The 16,911-nt window shown below is 39.6% G+C and overlaps 1 protein-coding gene across 1 annotated transcript in view; it reads right to left on the bottom strand.

Moving 5' to 3' along the window:
- ACMSD (aminocarboxymuconate semialdehyde decarboxylase) overlaps positions 1-10,939 on the bottom strand; it is a 57,779-nt gene extending 46,840 nt beyond the window's left edge. The window contains exons 1-2 of the mRNA XM_084642970.1: positions 10,778-10,939; positions 4,468-4,512 (exon numbers count right to left, since the gene is read on the bottom strand). Coding sequence (XP_084499096.1) covers positions 4,468-4,512; positions 10,778-10,834 — 102 coding nt within the window. The 5' untranslated portion in view covers positions 10,835-10,939. The remainder of the gene's footprint in view (positions 1-4,467; positions 4,513-10,777) is intronic.
- Between the last annotated feature and the right edge of the window lie 5,972 nt (positions 10,940-16,911).

Here is a 16,911-nt window from a genome sequence, read left to right as displayed (position 1 = left end):
TCTTAGGCATACGTTCCAATAATTTCAAAAATTCAGTATCAAGCCACTGTTGATTATTGTGTAATATGCATGATATTTGGGGGTAAGGGAAAGGCCCAGCAGAACTGAAGATTTTGTCATATAAAAATAGACTACGTGCCCTTTATTGAGTTGCCACTGGGAGTATTTCAGTGAGCACAGTAGCCTTTCAATTCTTTCTTCAGACTCTGCTAGCCTTTAAAGATCTCTAATGTATTTTAAATTCTAATGTATTTTCTTCTATTAATACTGAAAACAGTGTTAGACAGATTTTAAATTTCACCAAGGGACCTATCTGCTGTTAATACATAAATACTAAAAGATAAAAAGAAACCCTTTCCAGGCAATATTAGGCTATGCAATATGAAAGAGTTTCTAAAAAGCTAAGTGCCAGGCTATAAAGAATTGGGATTGCTGCTTTCATCTGCGTTAATTGAATTTTCTGTGATCACGGGTGTGCCACTGATCAATCCTGAACCCTCATATTTGTGTATAAACTCAGGAAAAGCCTGATTTACAGAACAAACTGCCGTTCTCCTTATTCACCTGACTGAATTCACTCAGATCAATGAGATTACCCATATGAGAAGGCAAGCAAGATTTGGCCCAACAAAAAAATGAGAGCTGGAAATCCAGACATATTGCTACAGTCTCTGGGCACTACCACTAAAATGCACATGATGCAGGCACCTTTAAAATACAAAATTATGTAGTAATTTTGTAAAGTTAATTGGAAACAATTCTCTGAGGTTTTGCAGTAATGATGAACACATGGATCCTGAGGAAATTGTTCATGTTTCCAAAGCAATGGCTAGAGAGAAGCCATCAGACAAGGTACTATGAGACCTCTATTCTCAAGGCTTAATCAATTTACCTAGGACATAAGTTAAGATTTGTACGACATCTCCTAACAGCACCTGGTGTTTTATGCTTTAACAAATCTATGTGGAAATTAAGAGACAGATTTAAAAATCCGTTGTCTAAAATCAATTGAGCTACATGGCAAAGTTTCCCATCATCAGGCTCATCAGTTTCATTCAGAATTTCACTCCTTTGAAAAAATACATAATTAATTTTTGTATGGTTTGATTATTTTTTACCGAGTCTTATGAGAAGCTTTTTCCTCCTCTCATCCTAAAACACATTTTCCTTTGCTCCAGTTTTGTGCAAAGGACTTTACTCTATTCCCTCCCAACGACAGTAACATCCAACCTACTCTGACAGAGGCAGCACTGGATAGCCCATAGCGTTGCTACTACTAGCTTGCCACAGGATTCCAACTGAATCTTTAAAAAATTCCATGGTTTATAATCCCAGTGATGTTGATGACATTGGAATGTTCTTGTAATAAACAGATGTTGCATTTTATCAAACTCCTCATTTTCATTACTCGTGTGCTCACACACATGCACACACACAGACATACATTGGCTGTGATTTTCCCAGGTGCCAAGGGATTTGGATGTCCACTTCCCGTTATGGAGCCCGGGCTATAGATTATATATTAGTTATATGGATTATTTAAGAATTCCCAATTATCACTTTGAGGGTTGACAGGTTCTTGTCCCAAGATCAGTATTATTCAAATCTAGTAAGATTAATAAGAAAATTCCTAAATTCATCAGGTAGCTTGGAAAGTCTCAATCTATGTTTTACATAACACATGTATTAGTTATAATTCTTGTGAGAATCATGGGAGTGAGTTTTGGGGTTTTTTTTAAAAAAGCAGAGCAGCTCAGTTACTGTCTTCATGAGACTAAACCTGAAGGCTGAGGCAACACCCTGAAAATGCCAAGCACTAGATATTTATTCTTTTTGTGTCGTTGTGTACATCTAGTCACTCAAATATCACTCATCCCTCTCTCTCTCAGTTCAGAGCTCCTATTTGGAAGTCATGTCTGAACCTCAGAAGATGGGAGCAGATTAACTCTAACTCTGTCTTGTTAAACTCACCACCTAAACTGCCAACCATTTAATAATGTAACTGGTTTTAGTTAGTTGACTTAAATGGGAGTGTGCACATGCTTAAAGTAAAGCATGTGCTCAAGCTCTTAGCTGGACTAAGGACATCTCTCCTTTTTGCACTTTCAACTGTGAATCTTGTGTCTTGCTGCTCATTGTATCTAAATAATTCTTCCTATTCTTACCCACTAGATACCTCCTCCTTTTCTTCGGATTCCTCCTTAGCTAACTACCTATGCATCATCACAGTGTGAGCACCTCACAGTCATTAATAGATTGTATCCTCACAACAACTCTGTGTGGCAGGGATATGGGAAACTGAGGCAGGAGCCGCACAGGAAGTATGTGGCTGTGATGTGAACAGAATACAAGTTTCTTAAATCCAGTCCAGTTCCCTGTGTACTCGATCATCCTCCTTATCCCACCTCTTCAAGCACCCACTCTTTCTCAACATAATAAAATCCTGGGACCCAATCCAGCACCTACTGAAGTCAGTGGAAAGCTCCATTGACTTCACTGGGCAATTGGATCAGGCTCCTGAAGTGTTAGCTTGCCTTTTTGCTTGTGTTCATTTGTCCTGTATTATTTACCTCCTCAGGGCAGGCTTTGTGTCTTGTGTATAAACTTATGGTGCTATAAAATATTTTATTTATTATTATTCCCAACAAATTATTCTTAAATTTTATGTTAAGGGATCAATTGTTGCTAGCTTTGCACAGGTCTGTGAGGCATAAGGAGGGAGTATAAGGAACCTTCCCTTCCTTGTGAACCTGAGGGGGCTGGATGGATTGGCAGTCCCTGTGCTCCACTGCGGGCCAGGACTGCTCCAGGCTAGTTCCATTAATAATGCTAATCTCTCCAGAAGGCTGGGGGCCTGGGAAGGGAGCTGGCTCATCCTAGAAGGGAGTGTATGTGTTCTCTCTGTGCTGCTAGCGGCATCTTGAGATACAATGCATTTTGTATCGCCTGCTGAGGCAGGTCACTTCTGCACTACCTCCTGCTGCAGGTTCTGGATATATACACCACAGCTAGAGCAGGTTGGAAAAAAAATCAGAAAAATGAATTTTTCAATGGAATTTGCGAATTTATCAAAACCAAAATGTCCTATAGAGATGGTTTGATTTTGACAACATTCTGACTAAACACTCCCTGCCACATAAGTGTCTTGGAGCCCACCTGACTCCTTGGTTGCCTGCCTGCAAGTTGGGGATCCCCAGGCTCCCATGGTCAGCAGCAGCCTACAAGGCGGACTGTCTCAGAACTTCATTCCTATTTGGAGAGAATTATGGGGGTTTTGTTGAAAATTGAAACAAAGCCAGATTTTGAAATAACAAAATCCTCTGGAAAATGGAATTACCTTTCTTCGCACAGATTTAGCCACGGAACTGAAAAATCAATTATGCACACAGCTCCATGTACAGTATGGCTCCAAAAGGATGCATACTGTTCCGACTGAAACCACTGTTCTGTCTTTGCTCTCCTTCTTATAAAGCTGAGGAATGAATTACTCTTTCTTCTTTTTGAAAGATCTTTGTTGTAGTTCTTTAACTTCTATAATAATATGATTAGATAGTTCCATTTGTGTTTTCTTTTCCTCCTATAATGACAGGTTTCAGAGTAGCAGCCATGTTAGTCTGTATCTGCAAAAAGAAAAGGAGGACTTGTGGCACCTTCATCCAATGAAGTGAGCTGTAGCTCACGAAAGCTTATGCTCAAATAAATTTGTTAGTTTCTAAGGTGCCACAAGTCCTCCTTTTCTTTTCCTTCTAGACAGCCATATAATGTCAGAAGACCTGGGTCAATTTTTAGGTTAAGTTCTAAAATTGGTGATTCTATGGAAAAAAAAGTTTTTAATTTGATCTAAGTTATGCTTTTTTATTATTAAAATCTGTTTTTTAGAGCTACCCATTCTGAATATAGTAGAACCCCAGAGTTACGAACACCTCAGGAATGGAGGCTGTTCGTAATTCTGAAATGTTCGTGACTCTGAACAAAAGGTTATGGTTGTTCTTGCAAAAGTTTACAACTGAACATTGACTTAATGCAGCTTTGAAACTACTATGCAGAAAAAAATGCTTCTTTCCCTTTATTTTTGTAGTAGTTTACGTTTAACACAGTACTGTATGGTATTTACTTTTTTTTTTGTCTCTGCTGCTGCCTGGTTCCAAATGACGTGTGTGGTTGACTTGTCAGTTCATAACTCTGAGGTTCTACTATATTAGGCTGAGGTTATTATGAAAACTGCTAGATAATGTTTCAAATTGAGATTAGAAGGATGTTAGGTCATTTTATACCCTATCTCAGTCCTTTAACAGAAAGATCTATGGTGATATTTCAGTGTTTGGAGTAATCTTGCTTCCTAAAAAGGTGTACCTTAATGACACGGTAAGGTAAACATTGGCCATCAACCTTATTGGCACTCTACTTTTTAAAGGGTACAGGTGGCTGACACCACAATAATGCCTTAGGGAATGAGAACCAGCGTACCTTGCAATAGTGGTCCAGTTGAACCCATCCGCCATAACCATATCTCTGTGAAGGGAGAAGGAAAAGACCAGTGATTAGACAGTGGTATGGAATGAAAATCAAAGGCTCAGTTCATGCAGCTAGACAGATCCAGGTGCAAGATGAACCTCATGGATAAACCTTTCCCTTCCAAATAGCAGCATATCCCTCAGGTGGACCCAGAATAGGACAAAGAGGAGGGAGAAGTAAGCAGCAAGAAAGAAACTCAAAGAGTCACGAAGGAAAGAAGAGGAGGAGAAGAACTAACATAAAATAAATAAAACAAAAATATCCACTGCAGCAGTGTGGAAGAGACAATAGCTTTCTGTGGGAATGCCAGCTGCTTAGGTACCATAGATAGTCATCTAAGAAGTAGTTAAGACAGACTCATCCCCTTTTAAGAGTCTTTTCCACTGACTTCTTGAATTTCTGATTCATTTTCATGGTTAATATCCTTTTAGAGCTTTATTAGCTAAAAGTGGATGCAAAACCACGTTTTTTTTAGGCTGTCAAAAGTGGGACTGTTTCATCTGATGAAAGGCAGCTGGGAAGGGTGGTGCACTTACATACTTATGGTGCACAAATGGTGTTAATTAGCATTGCTTCACTGAATTGAGTGGAACTACATTGATTTACACCATCTGAGGATCTAACACTGGATATATGCCTCCATGTTTGGGAGAAACCACGTCATATGTGGTGTGTATTACATGCACCTATGTAGCTGTACTTCATCCACATAACCTTACACATACCCTCATTTAGCATCCAACTAGCTATTTGCACAGCACTCTTCACAATGATGTTATCTTCATCTGCACAGTGTTTTCTGTTCCAAAGATGTACGTATGGCAGATTCAGTTAGGTAAGGTTAAGAGATTTTCACCTGAAAACCTCAGTTAAATACCCTGGGTTTGGAGAAAGCTTCTTGAAGCTCTGAATACATATCCAGAACAGGTAATAACAATTGAGAATTGCCAGTCTCCCCCCCCACCCCACCCGTCCAGAATAAGTTAATAAAATGGTTACACAGTAAATGTTACACGACAAATTAACCGAACAGTATAGATAGAAAATCTGAGAGGAACATTTGATGAAATCTGTGTGGGAATCTGACAGTGGTTTCCAAACATCTTGCCACTTTAGACAGTTATTAAGATTGATAAGAAAAACTGTATTTTACCATTAGATATAAGACAAACTTCCAAGTATTTATGTCATTTTGAATTGTTTAGGATGCTTTTCTCCTTAAGAAAGGCAGGCATTCGTAAACCACAAATGAATACTCCGAACCCAAGGGCATATCTAGAAAGCTGAACATTTGCATTATTTTTGGAGTGTAACCAATTACTGCATAGCGCCAGTAAGATCAGCTCGTGAACTTTCACAATTACTATAGTCGCAAAAGCTTTCCTTTGTGCATGACTTTAGCACATATTCCTTGATTTAATGGCAAAAATTCATTAAAATTTCTGGCATCTGGACCCTGCAAGGTGCTGACCTGAGGGTGCTCAGCACCTTGTAGAGGGAGCACAGAGCTTCACAGGATCTGGCCATAACATAATCCTCTTTAGGGCTCAGTCCTTCAAGGTGCTGATCACCCTGTGGTCCAGCAAAACACGCAAGTATATGCTTAGCTTTAAGTACATAAATTGTTTCTTTGACTTCAGTAGAACTATTCAGATGCTTAACTTTAAATATGTGCTTGACTGTTTTGCTGGATTGGGTTAGTACACTTGCAAGATTGAACCTTTAGCCTCTGGTTCAGTAAGATACCTAAGCATGTGTCTAAGAACTGATTTTAAGATGCCTGACTCACATGGTTAAGTACCTTACTATATTGGGACTGTACCTTACTGTACAGAATAGTATTTTAGGACAGAAACAACAACCAAATGAAGTATGTGAAGGAAAATAAGAGATGAGAAATGATCCAGCACAGATCCTAGCAAACTGCAATTTGTTAATCATTAGCATGAAAATGTATTGATTATGCCTTTCAGATTCCATGATTCAGCAGCAAGGCTGAAGGTCACCACCTTCTGCCTATTAATATTTAATCAGGAGAGACAGGCTTAAAAGATACAAGTTACATGTCCATTGAGTCTCCCAAAGAGGTTTAAAGTTCTTTGAATTAAAAATAACCCCCCCCCACCAGAAGTTTATTTTCATTTACTTTTTTAAATTGTAAGATTTGAAATGATATAAAATAATGAAATATGATGATAGAGAGTCAGAATTTCCTATTTTTTCTATAAAGTAACATTTCGCACGAAATTGGACAATTACTCATTAACACATCAGCATAAGCAACATTATGATCCTGCACATCCTATGCAGGCAGGCAAATCAATAATTGACTTCAAGGCCTTTGACTTCAGCCAGAGATGCGGTTGACTGTGGTATGTTGATATATTTATTTACACCAATTTAAATTTACATACCATGAAAACTGTGTTTTACCAGGGACACATAGGGTGTGAGCCAAAGTCCACTGAAATAAATGAAAAGCCTTCCATTGACCTCAATGGGCTTTGGATCAGCTCCTAATTATGATTATGCAACTGTGCAGATAACAGAAGTACTATACAGCTCAACCACATAGACAATAAATCAAATAGTCAATGATTTATTTTTTTTTTAACCAGCTTTCCCCCTCATGCCCTCAGGGATTAACTGGATGCATTTCATACTCTTCATTCAAGCATTTCACTGATCACTTTTTCACTTCACTTACTCAAAATTACTAAAAAAAGAACAGGAGTACTTGTGACACCTTAGAGACTAACAAATTTATTAGAGCATAAGCTTTTGTGGGCTACAGCCCACTTTGTCGGATGCATAGAATGGAACATATAGTAAGAAGATATATATATATATATATATATATATATACATACAGAGAAGGTGGAAGTTGCCATACAAACGGTAAGAGGCTAATTAATTAAGATGAGCTATTATCAGCAGGAGAAAAAAACTTTTGTAGTGATAATCCAGATGGCCCATTTAGATAGTTGACAAGAAGGTGTGAGGATACTTAACGTGGGGAAATAGAAATAGTCCACAAAAGCTTATGTTCTAATGAATTTGTTAGTCTCTAAGGTGCCACAAGTACGCCTGTTCTTTTTGCGGATGCAGACTAACACAGCTGCTACTCTGAAACCCATCAAAATTACTAGTTACTTTTGAAATTGTTGGCCCATACATTTGGGGTTATAAAGAATTCAGCAAGAGTTGTGAAAAAGCAGTTCTAACCAGTTTAAGAGAAAGTTTTCCTTGCAATACGACCTCTTCCAGTACAAGGCATCACTAATTATACTGCATAGCTTTGGGGTTTACTTTATCTTCTATATTCTGGTGCTGATATTAGACTTGGCTCTTTATTTTCAACTGTCTGATTTATAAGCCTTCTGTGAGGCTTCATATTTAAACTTCACTGCCTTTTTAAAGTTCTAGCTTATTTGGATATAGATTTTCAAATCCCTAAGCCTAGCAAGAGAAAAGACATTTTGTTAACTTTGGCATTATTGATTCAAAACTGTTTTTTCCCATGGTCAAGAGACTCTTTTCTGTGGAATAATCAGAATCTCCAATGATTTATGAAAAGCTTCTGCATAACGGTGAGATGTTAGCCACTTCTTATTGTTGGAGGGCATAGGTGAAATCTCAGATTCTCGCCACAAATCTTCTGCCTTTTCAAGATAATAATCAAGAGCTTGGCAACTTTTATTTTGTTTATAGTCAGTTTGCTTAAGGAGCATTTTACAAAGACTAGTCCCACTTTGCACTGTTAGCAAAAAGATGCTACGGACTTCAGGGATGGTCTAGGTCGATTTGGTCCTGCCTCAGTACTGGGGACTAGACTAGATGACCTCTTCTACAGGCCTAAATTTTAATGATTCTATGATTTACATATATGTTACGGGTTTCCAAGTTCACAGGTGAACAAACCCAACACAAAGTTTTCTATGATCTTAGGTTCAAGATCCAGTAATGCTGATGCCAACAATTTAATGTAAAAATTATAAGATAGTACTGCATGTGCATGTGACAGAGCTAACGGATCAGAAAACATGTTACCTTCCAATCAGTTCTATCTGTATTATTGTTACTGTTAAGTATCAGAGGGGTAGCTGTGTTAATCTGTATCCACAAAAACAACAAGGAGTCTGGTGACACCTTAAAGACTAACAGATTTATTTGGGCATAAGCTTTAGTGGGTAAAAAACCCACTTCTTCGGATGCAATGCTTATGCCCAAATAAATCTGTTAGTCTTTAAGGTGCTATCAGACTTCTAGTTGTTTTTATTGTTACCGTTGACAGTTTTAAAGAAATAATTACGTATGTATTCTTAATTCCAGGTTCCATTGCTACTCATTTTTGAATAAATAAATTGCAGTTTTCTGTCCCTCTCTGACTAACCTTCAACCTCTGCTACCCTGTGTACTTAACATTCACAGAAACACAGAGCTAACAAACCTGCAAAAACTACTTTTGAAATCTCTGTCATCAGGAACCTCAGTATATCAAAGGAAGAGAGACCCACTGTGTAAAGAGAGCCTCAGCTTGTGGCTGGTGCCTAACAGCAAGGTTGAAATCACAGTATTCTTTTGCAGTCAAAAGATAGGCACAATGAGATAAAGTGGTTTAATATCATTGACAGACAAAAGCCTAGTAGTCTTTCATTTTAACTACCATGAAGATAGAATGGAATAAGGGTCTTAAAACAGCTATTGGGGGGTCAGGGGGGAAAAAGCAGCTAATTCAGTTCTCATCCTCTCTCTTAACTAATCTGCTAGCTTGCCTCAAATGGAAATATATGAGCTTTAAAAATCACCTACCCTCAACTTGTTTAATGGAGCTGATCATACAAAGTCACAGTTTTATCAGAAAATAATTTCAGAAATTATATTGTTTCATTATGTGATTTTTTTAAAAAAGTGACTTTACTAATTCTCTACATTGCTGCAGAATTAGTAAAAAAGGATAAAAATATATTCCATAGTGTTCAACACTGTTAAGGCTATCCTACAAACTGAGTTAGAACTAAATACGTCTATATTTTTTAAATTAAACAATCTGATTATATGTAACATCAAAATAATTAGATTTTTTTAGTACAGTAATACCTATAGCACATTCCATTTTCAAAGCACTGTGAAAATATTAACTAAGGAATCCCCAAAGCACCCGTGCCTTCAGATTACAGATGGAGAAAGTGAGACAGAGAGGGGTTAAGGAATAGATCACGCCTGTATGTGGAAAAACATGTTACCAATAGTTCTCCCTTCTGCACCTGGGTCCTACTGCACCACCAAGGTAGTTTGCAACTATGGAACATGGAGCCTAGGGAATTATTTCTGACAGTGCACTTTGGATTTACTAAGAGACTCTGAATTTACAATATCAATAACTTATAAGATTTAGACTACCTCTAATGCAAATATTAAAAACAATTTAATTTTCCCTCTATTCTGAGCAGTATTTGAATTTATTAACTGAGTTTTTCATTTAGAGTGCAATATACGGAATCTGTCCAATGGATTAAAAAGTTCCAGCAAAAGAAGGAATAGTTAAAAAAAGGAAAAAAATTTAGAAAAAAATTTTTTTTAGCCAAACACAGGAAGGGTGATCCTGTATCCGTTAACATCAATGGTGATACTCCCATTCACTTCAGTGGATGCAGGCTGAATCACAGAGTGATTTCAGTCCTTTTCATTGTTAGTTATTTGCCTAATGCTTCTTTTACACATGTTTTAAGAAAACTTGAATACAAACCAAATTAACGGGGAGATTTAAAGTCAATGGGATTTGGGCACCTAACTATCCTTTATGTCTTTGAAAACCTTCTCCTAATAGGTTAACTGTTTTATTAAGAACACAGAATTAATAGCGCAGCATTTTTACAACTGTAAATCTTTAAAACATCAGATTGTTTAGGCAATATATAAAAATACAGAAATCTGCAACCACCCCATCTAACTTAATTTAGCAACCAGCATAGTAGGCCTTTGATTTATAGAGCTTCAAAAGTCATAATTAATGTGGAATTAGAAAGCACAAACAAACTCAAACTGTTTGAAATAGGGCCCAGTCCTTCACTTCTTACTCAGTGGGAGTTTTTCTTTAACAAGTCATGCAGGATGAGGGTCTTAAATCCTCCCAAATCAGAGAAAAAAACCATTGAAAACAGATGTTTGTATAGCAATAAAAACTTTGATATATCGGAAACTACAATGGTAACAATAGAGGCTGCTCTAATACTGCACCAAATATCTACCCTCTTATTACCTCTTTTAGATCAGGCCATTCCTTAGGTAGAATGTGACTATGAATATCAATTTTCATCTTTGGAGGATCACACGAGAATTACTGTTTTAAGAAAGATGTTTTCTAATTAACCTTGAGTTCGCTGTACTCCCTGGCATAGCAGATTGCTGTTAACTTAGGGTGTTATTTAAGTCCATCTGCCGTCCTATCAGGTTGTCTACATACAGTAACCAATCAGGGAGCCAACATTTCAGGGGAGCTGCAAAGTAATGTAAAGTCAATGACTCTCAGGAAGTGCTGTTACATAAATTACTGTACAGTGGAGAGTGAGGTGAAGCTGTGTATTTATACATGCAGTACAAATGGAGTTTTTGATCTAGAGTCTGAAATAAAAGTTGGTTTATAAATTTAAAAGTTAATTATTATAGAAAAACAAAGACTTTAAACTCCCTTCTTTCCTCTTCTGGAAGATTTTATAAATAGGGCATAAAATGCAGCCTCTAGTGGATAAATTTGTGCTTCTCATCTTCCCTCTCCTTTTTGCAGAGTCCCTTCAATATTACTTTATAAAAATTCATGGGAATGCAGAATTGTGGCTGTAGCTGTGCTCCTACTTATTTGGCTTGGTCACAATACTGGCTTATTTTACCCTCCCTCCCTCATTCAGCATGTCTACACAATGTCACTCATTCACCCTCAGGCTCTCTGACGCTGGCTGGGACGCTCCTTTATCCTCTATCATTTTAGTACTACTAGCTCAGTCTGTGCTCCCCCTGCCTATGCTTCCTGTCTGCCAAATACGACGGGCTCCACCTGGAGTTCTAGGGAAGATCACAGAATCATCGAATCTCAGGGTTGGAAGGGACCCCGGGAGGTCGTCTAGTCCAACCCCCTGCTCGAAGCAGGACCAATCCCCAGCTAAATCATCCCAGCCAGGGCTTTGTCAAGCCTGACCTTAAAAATATCCAAGGAAGGAGATTCCACCACCTCCCTAGGTAACGCATTCCAGTCTTTCACCACCCTCCTAGGGAAAAAGTTTTTCCTAATATCCAACCTAAACCTTCCCCACTGCAACTTGAGACCATTACTCCTCGTTCTGTCATCTGCTACCACTGAGAACAGTCTAGATCCATCCTCTTTGGAACCCCCTTTCAGGTAGTTGAAAGCAGCTACCAAATCCCTCCTCATTCTTCTCTTCCGCAGACTAAACAATCCCAGTTCCCTCAGGCTCTCCTCATAAGTCTTGTGTTCCAGTCCCCTAATCATTTTTGTTGCCCTCCGCTGCATGTTTTCCAACATTTCCACATCCTCCTTGAAGTGTGGGGCCCAAAATTGGACACAGTACTCCAGATGAGGCCTCACCAATGTCAAATAGAGAGGAACGATCACGTCCCTCAATCTGCTGGCAATGCCCCTACGTATACATCCCAAAATGCCATTGGCCTTCTTGGCAACAAGGGCACACCGTTGACTCATATCCAGCTTCTTGTCCACTGTAATCCCTAGGTCCTTTTCTGCAGAACTGCTGCTGAGCCATTCAGTCCCTAGTCTGTAGCGGTGCATGGGATTCTTCCGTCCTAAGTGCAGGACTCTGCACTTGTCCTTGTTGAACCTCATCAGATTTCTTTTGGCCCAATCCTCAAATTTGTCTAGAGCCCTCTGTATTCTATCCCTACCCTCCAACGTATCTACCTCTCCTCCCAGTTTAGTGTCATCTGCAAACTTGCTGAGGGTGCAATCCACACCATCCTCCAGATCATTAATGAAGATATTGAACAAAACCGGCATGAGGACCAACCCTTGGTGCACTCCACTTGATACCGTCTGCCAACTAGACGTGGAGCCATTGATCACTACCCATTGATCACTACTCAACTTTCTATCCAGAATTGTTTCTAAATATTTCTTAAAGATAGCCAACTTTCTATCCACCTTATAGTCCATTCATCCAGCCCATACTTCTTTAACTTGCTGGCAAGAATACTGTGGGAGACCGTGTCAAAAGCTTTGCTAACGTCAAGGAACAACAAGTCCACAGCTTTCCCCTCATCCACAGAGACAGTTATCTCATCATAGAAGGTTATTAGATTAGTCAGGCATGACTTGCCCTTGGTGAATCCATGCTGACTGTTCCTGATCACTTTCCTCTCCTCTAAGTGCTTCAGAATTGATTCCTTGAGGACCTGCTCCATGATTTTTCCAGGGACTGAGGTAAGGCTGACTGGCCTGTAGTTCCCAGGATCCTCCTTCTTCCCTTTTTTAAAGATGGGCACTACATTAGCCTTTTTCCAGTTTTCCGGGACTTCCCCCGATCACCATGAGTTTTCAAAGATAATGGCCAATGGCTCTGCAATCACATCTGCCAACTCCTTTAGCACTCTCGGATGCAGCGCATCTGGCCCCATGGACTTGTGCTCGTCCAGCTTTTATAAATAGTCCCAAACCACTTCTTTCTCCACACAGGGCTGGTCACCTCCTCCCCATGCTGTGCTGCCCAGTGCAGCACTCTGGGAGCTGACCTTGTTTGTGAAGAGAGAGGCAAAAAAAGCATTGAGTACATTAGCTTTTTCCACATCCTCTGTCACTAGGTTGCCTCCCTCATTCAGTAAGGGGCCCACACTTTCTTTGACTTTCTTCTTGTTGCTAACATACCTGAAGAAACCCTTCTTGTTACTCTTAATATCTCTTGCTAGCTGCAACTCCAGGTGTGATTTGGCCTTCCTGATTTCACTCCTGCATGCCTGAGCAATATTTTTATACTCTTCCCTGGTCATTTGTCCAATCTTCCACTTCTTGTAAGCTTCTTTTTTGAGTTTAAGATCAGCAAGGATTTCACTGTGAAGCCAAGCTGGTTGCCTAGCATATTTATTATTCTTTCTACACATCGGGATGGTTTGTCCCTGTAACCTCAATAAGGATTCTTTAAAATACAGCCAGCTCTCCTGGACTCCTTTCCCCCTCATGTTATTCTCCCAGGGAATCCTGCCCATCAGTTCCCTGAGGGAGTCAAAGTCTGCTTTTCTGAAGTCGAGGGTCTGTATTCTGCTGCTCTCCTTTCTTCCCTCTGTCAGGATCCTGAACTCGACCATCTCATGCTTTGCCTCCCAGGTTCCCATCCACTTTTGCTTCCCCTACTAATTCTTCCTGGTTTGTGAGCAGCAGGTCAAGAAGAGCTCTATCCCTAGTTGGTTCCTCCAGCACTTGCACCAGGAAATTGTCCCCTACCCTTTCCAAAAACTTCCTGGATTGTCTGTGCACTGCTGTATTGCTCTCCCAGCAGATATCAGGGTGATGGAAGTCTCCCATGAGAACCAGGGCTTGCGATCTAGTAACTTCCGTGAATTGCTGGAAGAAAGCCTCGTCCACCTCATTCCCCGGTCCGGTGGTCTATAGCGGACTCCCATCATGACATCACCCTTGTTGCTCATACTTCTAAACTTAATCCAGAGACACTCAGGTTTTTCTGCAGTTTCATATTTGAGCTCTGAGCAGTCATATTGCTCCCTTAGATATAGTGCAACTCCCCCACCTTTTCTGCCCTGCCTGTCCTTCCTGAACAGTTTATATCCATCCATGACAGTACTCCAGTAATGTGAGTTATCCCACCAAGTCTCTGTTACTCCAATCACATCGTAATTCCTTGACTGTGCCAGGACTTCCAGTTCTCCCTGCTTGTTTCCCAGGCTTCTCGCATTTGTGTATAGGCACTTAAGATAACTCGCTGATTGTCCCTCTTTCTCAGTATGAGGCAGGAACCCTGCCCTCTCGCATGCTCCTGCTAGTGTTTCCTCCCAGTATCCCACTTCCCCACTTACCACAAGATTATAAATTATGGTGCTTTTTCAACAGCTGTGTATAAGTACTAGATCACAACTGTCTTTCTGTGTCATGTAATGCAAGTTGCTGTAGAATTAGAATTCCATGCTGGGGTACAGCTTCTTACATTTGTGTTAATAAAAAGCATGTAATATATTCATTCATTTTTAGAGGAGTGTCAAGGAACTTCTTTCTTGCTTACCTCAGGCACCATATCATGGTTCATCATAGAGGGCTGATCTTGACAACTTCCAAGTGCTGGTCAGAGAACAGGATAAGGCCTTGGGGCAGAGAGCTTCTGCTAACCCAGGGAGCTTGGGACTGGAATTCAGAACCTCCATGTGGTTTGACATCACCAGAACTTCCCAAAAGGAAAATGACCCTGTAATTCAGAGCTGTTTGTTATTTATTTCATAGCTATTAAATATTTAAGCGTCTCTTCTGCATGATAGTATGACATATCTTTGGGACTACTATATGTATCTTAATGGTGAATCCTTTTATTTGCTCCACTCAGCACAGCACTGTGCCAAAGGTCTCAGAGACCTTGGCAACGTTATAGGAGTCAAATTTGTGTACAGGTGAACTGCTGTTGAACAACTTCTGGTTTGCAATGTGCATTAAAAAGCAGCTAAGTCCTCAAGGGAAACTTTGAGAAACAGTGGGCTTGATTCCCCAGCACCATGCCAAGTTTCTCGGGTGAAATTCATCCCAGTGCAGAGGAAAGATGCACCATATAAGGGTTATATTATGGGCCAACCTGAGCATGAAGTTCCACTTCATCAAGGTCAGTAACTCTCAACAAGTGTTATTGCATAATACTCTGGGGTGAGTAAGGGCTCTGAACTTGAGTGCATTTCACCCTTACAGAATAAAGACTGCATTTTTGTGCAAACAAGAAAAAACTGGAAAAGAGAAACACTCAAAATGCAGACTGTCCAAGCAGAATTGTTTCTAAATATTTCTCAAAGTTTCCGTGAGGCATCATAAAGTCTTTAAAAACAAACTGCACTCCCTGATTAATGCGGAAGCTTCCATATGTTCTTTTTGCACAATCTTCTTTTCTATTCATGACTTCTTTGAGGTAAAAAGTCTTCTTCAGGATAACTTTGCCAGATAACAACGGTTAGGGGCCAGGGCTGATTTCAGTTACACTGGTGAAAAATCTGGAGTAATCCCACTGATTTCAGTGACAATCATTGTACCTGACAGTAGAATTAGATTTACTGCGCTTAATCTCTTTTCAAAAAGCAGTTTAGTCAGGGTTTTGAAGGAGTGCTCGGATCTGAGATTCAATATCCTCCATATGGCATTTGAAGATCCCCATTTTGCGTTTGTTTCATTACCTAAGGAAATTTGTTGGCATATGTGTAGGGAATAATGACACAAAAGATCTTCATGCATCAGGAACATCAACATGCATAATCAAACTGCTGAGAAAGTGTTGCCACTCATCTGAAGTATCAAGATTGGTCACTTTCAGTAAAAGTAAAAAGAAAAGGAGTACTTGTGGCACCTTAGAGACTAACCAATTTATTTGAGCATAAGCTTTCGTGAGCTACAGCTCACTTCATCGGCTGTAGCTCACGAAAGCTTATGCTCAAATAAATTGGTTAGTCTCTAAGGTGCCACAAGTACTTCTTTTCTTTTTGCAAATACAGACTAACACGGCTGTTACTCTGAAACCTTTCAGTAAAAGTGAAATTGAAAGAAAAGACACAAATACAGGATGGCCTTTGTCAAAGACCTCTGTGCCAAATTTGCAAACCAGCTTCTAAAAATGAACCCTCAATTTTGCATGCTCTTTACTGGCACCTGAAAATTTAGTACCTAGATGTCTAGCTACCTGGTTTGTGTGTACAAATCAGCTATTTTACACACATGGAGACCATTGCAACTGATTAAGAGTGTGTGCACTGTTGGTGGCTAAGCTGAGGCTACTTAGAAAATTTGTCCTTTTAGAAATTAAATGAATAAGTATAGAATAGCTTGCTGGTAGCAGTTGCTTAGCAACACATTGTTTCTTGGCTTTCCCGGTGACTGCATCCGTCCTTTGAGACTGTCATCAAAGACCACATAGTCCCTGAGGCTGTGAGGTGAGTCCATCTTGTAAATGTCACCTTTAAAAATAATGCAAGAGTCTTGAATTTTATTTTTTGCACAATATCAAATAGGCAAACCTTCCCCATGAAGTTAGCTTACTGCTAATAGGGCCAAATCTTCTTCCATGCCTGCAGAAGACTCAGAATCTGGTAGAATTCTAGGGTACCCCCTGCAATGAGAAGCTTGGAAGTGTAGAGCCCATTAACAATTAGCTGTTAAATAGTGCTCAAAATACT

This window comes from Lepidochelys olivacea (genome assembly GCF_965140295.1).
Source record: "Lepidochelys olivacea isolate rLepOli2 genome assembly, chromosome: 11".
Lineage (NCBI taxonomy): Eukaryota > Metazoa > Chordata > Testudines > Cheloniidae > Lepidochelys > Lepidochelys olivacea.
Note: the sequence above shows the minus strand (reverse complement) of the source record. Positions and strands in the feature narration are given on the sequence as shown.